Source organism: Theropithecus gelada, chromosome 19, assembly GCF_003255815.1.
Source record: "Theropithecus gelada isolate Dixy chromosome 19, Tgel_1.0, whole genome shotgun sequence".
Classification (NCBI taxonomy): Eukaryota; Metazoa; Chordata; class Mammalia; order Primates; family Cercopithecidae; genus Theropithecus; species Theropithecus gelada.
In genome coordinates, this window is record NC_037687.1 from 12,105,320 (window position 1) to 12,114,088 (window position 8,769).

The window sequence follows — 8,769 nt, forward strand, 5'->3', positions numbered from 1 at the left end:
TGAAGGTTTTCCCACATTGCCTACATTCACAGGGTTTCCTGTCCAGTATGAATGCTTCCTCATATTCACATGTAAAGAACTGAAGGTATCCCCATGTCTTATAGTCATAGAGTTTCTCTGAAATATGAATAATTTCATGTCTTCAAAAGGAAATGGGAGCCAGATGCGGTGGCTCACACCTGTAATCCAACACTTTGGGAGGCCAAGGCAGGCAGATCGTCTGAGGTCAGGAGTTCGAGACCAGCCTGGCCAACGTGGTGAAACCCCATCTCTACTAAAAACACAAAAAGTAGGTGGGCATGGTGGTCCACACCTGTAGTTCCAGCTACCCAGGAAGCTGAGGCAGGAGAATCACTTGAACCCAGGAGACAGAGGTTGCAGTGAGCTGTAATCGCACTACTGTACTCCAGCCGGGGTGACAGAGTGAGACTTCATCTCAAAAAAAAAGAAAAAAAAATGGAATAGGACAACTGAAAACTTTGCCATATTGCTTACATATATAGGGTTACTCTCCATTATGAACTCTTTCATGTATTCGAAAGGAACGGGAACACTTGAAGGCTTTACCACATTGTTGACAAGCATAGGGTTTCTCTCCAGTGTGAGTTCGTTCATGGATTCGAAAGGAACGTGAGCAACTGAAGGCTTTATCACATTGTTTACATTCATAGGGTTTCTCTCCAGTGTGAGTCCTTTCGTGCATTCGAACAGAACTAGAACAACTGAAGGCCTTACCACATTGTTTACACTCATAAGGTTTCTCTCCAGTGTGAGTCCTTTCATGTATTCGAATGGAACTGGAACAACTAAACGCCTTACCACACTGTTTACACTCATAAGGTTTCTCTCCAGTGTGAGTCCTTTCATGCATTCGAAAGGAACTGGAACAACTGAAGGCTTTACCACACTGTTTACATTCATAGGGTTTCTCTCCAGTGTGAGTCCTTTCATGCATCCGAAAGGAACTAGAAAAACTAAAGGCTTTACCACACTGTTTACATTCATAGGGTTTCTCTCCAGTGTGAATTCTTTCATGCATTCGAAAGGAACTGGAACAACTGAAGGCTTTACCACACTGTTTACATTCAAAGGGTTTCTCTCCAGTGTGAGTTCGTTCATGGATTTGAAAAGAACTAGGACAATCAAAGGCTTTCCCACATTCCTTGCATTTATAAGGTCCATTTCCAGTGTGCATTATCATATGTCTTCGATAGCTTGGAAGAGAAATGAATGCTTTCCCACATTCCTTACAATCATAGGGTTTCTCTCCTGTATGAATCCTTTCATGTTTTCTAAAGGAACTAGGAAAACTGAAGGCTTTGCCACATTTTTTACATTTATAGGGTTTTTCTCCAGTGTGAATCCTTTCATGACTTCGAAAGGATGTGGGACAACTAAGAGCTTTACCACATTGCTTACACTGATAGGGTTTTTCCCCAGTGTGAGTCCTTTCATGTATTTGAAAAGTTTGGTAATATCTGAAGGCTTTTCCACATTGCTTACATTCATAGGGTTTCTCTCCAGAGTGAGTTCTTTCATGATTTCGAAAAGAGCTGGGATGACTGAATGTTTTCCCACATTCTTTACATTTATAGGGTTTCTCTCCTGTGTGCATTCTCATGTGTCCTCGAAAGGTTGTGTGATAAATGAAGGCCTTCCCACATTCCTTACATTCATAAGGTTTCTCTCCAGTATGAGTTCTTTCATGTATTTGAAAGGAACTGGGCCAACTGAAAGCCTTACCACACTGCTTACATTTGTAGGGTTTCTCTCCAGTGTGAGTTCTTTCATGGATTCGAAATGAACTTCGAAAGCTGAATCTTTTCCCACATTCCTTACATTCATATGACTTCTCTCCATATTTGTGATACTCATATGATCTATGTTCAGTATGAGATCTCATGTGCCTATTAAGAGATGAATGACACATATAGTCCTTTCCACACACACTACATTCATATGGTTTTACCCTAGTAAAAGTTTTCTTGTTTGGTTTAGGATTTGGAGTCTGACTGATGGTTTCTCCAAACTGACTACCTTCTTTCCTTTCACAGAGCCTCTCTACCATATGACTTCTGTGAGAAAAAAAAAAAAAAAAAAAAAAGCACACAATTAGTGGCTTTTTAAAATAATTTTATAATTATTATTTCACAATCATTAGTAGGTAGTAGAATTACACTTTTGCCATTTTCAGGGGAAGTGTATGTTATGAATGCTCAGGAAGAGTACTTGACCAGAGCCATTATCAAAACAATAAAACTCATAATATAGAGTTCTTTTTTTTTTTTTTTTGAGAAGAGTCTTGCTCTGCTGCCGAGGCTGCAGTGCAGTGGCACAATCTTGGCTCACTGCAACCTCCATCTCCTGGGTTCAAGCAATTCTGCCTCAGCTTCACGAGTAGCTGGGATTACAGGACCCCACCACCACACCTGGCTAATTTTTGGATTTTCAGTAGAGGCAGGGTTTTGCCATGTTGGCCAGGCTAGCCTCGAACTCCACACCTCAGGTGATCTGCCCACCTCAGCCTCTCAAAGTGCTGGGATTACAGGCATGAGCCACCATGCCTGGCCAAAATTCATAATATAGAGTTTCTTAATATTGTTTCCAGGTGAAATATTTTTCAAATACTGAACAACTGTACCTTTTTTTTTTTTTTTGAGACAGAGTCTTGCTCTATCCCCCAGGCTGGAGTGCAGTGGCGCGATCTCGGCTCACTGCAAGCTCCGTCTCCCGGGTTCACGCCATTCTCCTGCCTCAGCCTCCTGAGTAGCTGGGACTACAAGTGCCTGCCACCGCGCCCGGTGTATTTTTTGTATTTTTAGTGGAGACGGGGTTTCACCTTGGTCTCGATCTCCTGACCTCGTGATCCGCCTGCCTCAGCCTCCCAAAGTGCTGGGATTACAGGCGTGAGCCACCGCGCCCAGCCATCTGTACCATTTTTAAGAAAACTTTCTTGGCAACAATTTTCAACAAATAAATATGAAATAGGGCTTCTTCCAATTATTCATTTTTTAAACTTAATGACATGCTAAGATTCTCTCATAAGACAGTATTTTCTTTTGTAAGTACAACTCACCTTAGCTTTCTCCCCTGATTTTTGTGGTCCTCAGTGTTCTTCTCCTCCCAGTTTTCCCCTAAAATGCAGGCCCAGAAAAATCATTAAAACTATTTGAAATTATAGAAAAAGTATTAGATTCTAAATCTAGGATGAGCTGTTATCCTGTCTGATTTATTTACCAAAGTATTCCCTTTCAACATCCTAAACCTTGGAACCTTGTTGATGAACAAGAAACACTTGTTCTCTAATTGACTAAGTGAGGGAATAATTTCAGTCTTACCTATAGAGGCCAAGTTAACAAAGGTTTCTTGCATCACATCTCTGTAGAGTTTCTTCTGAGAGGGACCCAGCAAAGCCCACTCCTCCTGGGTGAAGTTCACAGCCACATCCTCAAAGACCACTGAGTCCTGAAACATCCCACATGTATAGAGGAGGACGGGTGAGACTGACAGCACTGAGGAGATATACTCAGTTCATTAAAAGTCCATATATAATTCCTTTTTCTCCATTTATCCTATAACTTTGACATCAGAACTCAAATCTCTGTCTATACTTACTTCTTCATAAATTTAACACCACCATCAATATTTGGAAATTATTTTTGCATTTTTACTATGATCACTTCAAGTCTTATGCTCTCCAATGACAGGATACACAGCATCTTGGAGAAATGCTATAGAAATGAAACAAATATTTCCAGTTTAAGACGAACAATTCCTTGTAAGAAAAATACTTTTTATCTCCTGCCTTATCATGTACTATATCACTTAGCATCCCATGAAACACAGGGTCAAATCTGTACGAGATTTTTTTGTGTGTGTATGAGACGGAGTCTCGCTCTGTCGCCCAGGCTGGAGTGCAGTGGCGCCATCTCGGCCCACTGCAACCTCCACCTCCCAGGTTCACGCCTTTCTCCTGCCTCAACCTCCCCAGTAGCTGGGACTACAGGCACCCGCCACTATGCCCGGCTAATTTTTTGTATATTTAGTAGAGACGGGGTTTCACCATGTTAGCCAGGATGGTCTCGATCTCCTGACCTCGTGATCCGCCCACCTCGGCCTCCCAAAGTGCTGGCATTACAGACGAGGTCAGGAGATTGAGACCATCCTGGCTAACACAGTCAAACCCTGTCTCTAATAAAAATACAAAAAAACAGCTGGGCGTGGTGGCAGGCGCCTGTAGTCCCAGCTATTCGGGAGGCTGAGGCAGAATGGTGTGAACCCGGGAGGTGAAGCTTGCAGTGAGCCAAGATCATGCCACTGCACTCCAGCCTAGGTGACAGAGCGAGACTATGTCTCAAAAAAAAAAAAAAAAAAAAGAGTGGCTTAGTGTGCCTAAATGGTTTATGGAAGCAATAGAGTATATACTGAACTCCTTTTTTCCTTTTTAGAGTCTGGACTTTTTCACATGCCAGGAGGATGCCTACTTGATCAGCCCCCCAAAAGCACTGTGAGCACTGGGTCTCTAATGAGCTTCCCTAGCAGACAATATATAATATCACACTTGTTGCTTGGGGAATTGAGCCCATTCCATGTGATTACATGAGGAAAGAACATTTAAAGGCTTGCATCTGCTTTCCTCCATGCCAACTATGACTAAATAAGGCTAATGAAGGATATTTAACAATCCTAATTTTAAAAAATGTTATTGGGTAAAGTCAAAGCAGAATTAAATTAAGGTGAAAGTTGGTACATGTTCTTAGAACAAACTCAGTGTCAACAAGATGCCACTGCTCCCAAATGATATCTTTATAAAATTCTACAAATCCCTAAAACAGACTTATTAGGAGTCAAGAAAAACTACTTTTCCAAACCTAAGAGGAACAATAAATGTCAAACAATGGGTAAAGTCTTTTGAAGAGCAACATAAATACTTGCCTAGTATGCATCAAGGATTTTCAAACTATAACCCTCCTAACAGCATAACACGCAGAGAGATAAATAGAACAAGGGAGGGGGAAAGTGTCTTCAATGGACTGGCATTTATAAGGAAAACTGATTAATGATAGAGCAAGCATTGTAGGGGAATGGAAGAGATCACTAACACTTTAATACATGTAGAAGAGACAAACTGTTATCTAATTGGAAAAAGCATTGCATTAGCTCTATTCCATAGACAATAATCAATTTAATGTAGATTTAAACGTGAAGAATAGAATTAAAACTCTTTCAAAAGTCACAGGCAATTTTTTTTAAATGCAAGAGTAGGGAGAATTTTCTCATGTAAGAGTAAGCCATAAAGGATGAGACTGAAAACTTCAAATATCCTAAAATCAAGAAAGTTAAAAGACAAACCACAAAGCAGCAGAAAAATATCTGACATACGTGCAATATAAATGAACTAGTATGCAAAGTAAAAATAAATGAACAGGGCTGGACGCGGTGGCTCACACCTGTAATCCCAGCTACTTGGGAGGCTGAAGCAGAAGAATTGCTTGAACCCAGGATGCGGAGGTTGCAGTGAGCTGAGATCGCAGCACTGTACTCCAGCCTGGGCAACGGAGTGAGATTCTGCCTATAAAAAAAGAATCTAGCCAGGAGTGGTGGCTCACACCTGTAATCCCAGCACTTTGGGAGGCCGAGGCAGGTGGATCACGAGGTCAGGAGATCGAGACCATCCTGGCTAACAGGGTGAAACCCTGTCTCTACTAAAAATACAAAAAATTAGCCGGGCGTGGTGGCGGGCGCCTGTAGTCCCAGCTACTTAGGAGACTGAGATAGGAGAATGGCGTGAATCCGGGAGGCAGAGCTTGCAGTGAGCCGAGCCGAGATGGCACCACTGCACTCCAGTATGGGAGACACAGCAGATTCCGTCTCAAAAAAAAAAAAAAAAAAAAGAATCTAAGCATCTACATTAGGAAAGCAAGAAAATATGAGCAAATAAAACCCAAAGTAAACACACAACAGAAGAAATAGTAAAAAGAGAAATTAAACAAAACCAAAGGTGTTTATTTGAAAAGATCAATATATTTGATAAATGTACGGTACGCTAACTGAAAAACAAAGAGAAAGAGAATAGAAATTACTAATATCATAAATATAAGTGGGAAAAATAAAAATGAAAAAGTTATGGGCAAAATACAACATGCATTTATGATAAGAAACTGGAGATAGACCTTCCTCTTTTTGAGAAGCAGTGTTTATAGGAAACCTGCCGCTAATATCATATTTAATAGTGAGAAACTAGATGCTTTCCTGGTAAGATGAGGAAATGGGCAAAGATGTCCCCTCTTACCACTCCTACTCAACAGATTATACTCAAAGTGTAACTAATGAGAGGAGAGGAGAGGGGAGGGGAGAAGAGATACAGATAGGGAAGGAAGAAATATCACTGTCTTTGTGGCATGTGACATGATTGTCTAAGTATAAAATCTCGCCAGGCACGGTGGCTCACGCCTGTAATCCCAGCACTTTGGGAGGCCGAGGCGGGCAGATCACGAGGTCAGGAGATCAAGACCATCCTGGCTAACACAGTGAAACCCCCTCTCTACTAAAAATACAAAAAATTAGCCGGGCGTGGTGGCGGGCGCCTATAGTCCCAGCTACTCGGGAGGCTGAGGCAGGAGAATGGCGTGAACACGGGAGGCGGAGCTTGCAGTGAGCCGAGATCAAGCCACTGCACTCCAGCCTGGGTGACAGAGCAAGACTCCATCTCAAAAAACAAACAAACAAACAAACAAACAAAAAATATATATATATACACACACACATATATATATACACACACACACAAAAGTCAATTGCTTTCTTACAGACTCACATTGGTGTAGTATAGACTCAATGAGTCACCTGATTTTCAACAAATGACCAATGGTAATTCAATGAAAAAAGATAGCCTTTGTCAACAGTGTTGGAAAAACTGAACATCCACATGCAAAACACAATGAAAAAAACACAAATCTAGAAACAGACGTTACACCTTAAACAAAAACTGGCTCAAAATGGATCATAGATCTAACTAGGCCAGGAGCAGTGGCTCATGCCTGTAATCCCAGCACTCTGGCAGGCCATGGCAGGAGGACAGCTTGAAGTCAGGAGTTTTAGACCAGCCTGGGCAACTAAGTGGGAACCGATCTCTACAAAAAATACAAAAATTAGCCAGGTGTGGTGGTGCACACTTGTAGTCCCACCTACTCAGGAGGCTGAAGTGGGAGGAGTGCTTGCACCCAGGAGGTTGAGGCTGCAGTAAGCCAAGATTGCACTACTGCACTCTGGCCTGGGCAACAGAGGGAGACCTTGTCTCAAAAAAAAAGTAAAGCTATAGGATACCTAAAAGTTAACAAAGAAGAAAACGTAGGTGACCCTGGGTTTGGTGATAAATTTTTAGATATAAGCAAAATCCACACAAAATAAATCAGTAAGTTTGACTTCATTAAAATGAAAAAGCTCCTCCTCTATGAAAGCTCTGTGTTAAGAGAATGAAAAAGACTCTAGAGCCTTTTGTGGTAGGGGTACCCATTTAAGGTGGGCCAATTTGCAAGTAACAGCATAAATGGGCTTAAGTAAAATTTATAAACAAGGACTATGTTGCCTCCAGAACATCAAAAGAACCTAGAAGATGCTGTGGGTAGTCAGAGGGACAATAGCTATTTCATAGTAGTGTCAGGGATGGAGCGGCCCTCCTTTTACCAAATGGTTTTTAGGAATTTAACCAAAACATAAAGATCTCTTATTTTAAATGTGGAGCAATGGACTTTTTGTAAGCTCTATTTTTTTTTCAGTATTTATGTATCCTGAATGAATGTCAAAACAATGTCCTCAGACAAGGCTGTCATTAATGTAATGTCATACCTGTGCTCCTGGAGAAAGGTGGATGCAGTTCAGATTTCGCATCCAAAGACTGCGATGGCAAGGCTGTTGAGGTTCCCTTGGGAAACTAGGTAAAGGTGTATAATCAGCCTTCAGAGGTAAAACTGCAAACTATAGCTAGTGGCTGTTGAAATAAGCACTAAACAGAACAGACATAAACAAATCCATGAGATGGTGAGAAACAGAACAGACATACACAAATCTGTGAGATGGTGAGAAACAGAACAGACATATACAAATCTGTGAGACGGTGAAATCTGTGAGATCAGTTGGATGGTGTCAGTAATTTCCATGTTGGGTATTGGTATAGGGGCTTAATGAGTGCAACCACAGCATTAAGGTTGTGGTAATCCATTGTGGGTTGCCATTCATTCTTTGCAAGTTTAAGAAAGGCCAAAGTGTACTGTTAAAATGAGAAGCAATCACTTCCTCGCTAAATAGGTTTTATATAATATTTTTCAATCCTTCAAGGCCCTGTTCAATTTATATTGAGCCATCATAACTAATTTAACTAGGGAGTAAGTTCCATAGGGTCTCATTCTGTCAAGCCAATTTGTAAGTGCCAAAGATTTCATTTAAATTTAATTTAAATTTCACTTACGACTCACTGGTTTAGCGTTCACCTGTTCACTCTGGGATATTTTAGGACACTGGGTGCCATGAACATGGGGAATTTAGGCACAGTTATGATGGCTAAGATGAGACATACTTATTTGTCCTCTATTTTATATTCAGTAACTCCCTTAAGATTATTAGGGGATACTGGCCGGGCGTGGTGGCTCAAGCCTGTAATCCCAGCACTTTGGGAGGCCGAGACGGGTGGATCACGAGGTCAGGAGATCGAGACCATCCTGGCTAACACGGTGAAACCCCGTCTCTACTAAAAAAATACAAAAAACTAGC

At 41.3% G+C, this 8,769-nt stretch overlaps 1 protein-coding gene across 1 annotated transcript in view; it reads right to left on the bottom strand.

The window, feature by feature from the left end:
- Positions 1-289: 289 nt before the first annotated feature.
- ZNF709 (zinc finger protein 709) overlaps positions 290-8,769 on the bottom strand; it is a 14,712-nt gene continuing 6,232 nt past the window's right edge. The window contains exons 3-5 of the mRNA XM_025367916.1: positions 3,339-3,465; positions 3,077-3,134; positions 290-2,075 (exon numbers count right to left, since the gene is read on the bottom strand). Coding sequence (XP_025223701.1) covers positions 506-2,075; positions 3,077-3,134; positions 3,339-3,465 — 1,755 coding nt within the window. The 3' untranslated portion in view covers positions 290-505. The remainder of the gene's footprint in view (positions 2,076-3,076; positions 3,135-3,338; positions 3,466-8,769) is intronic.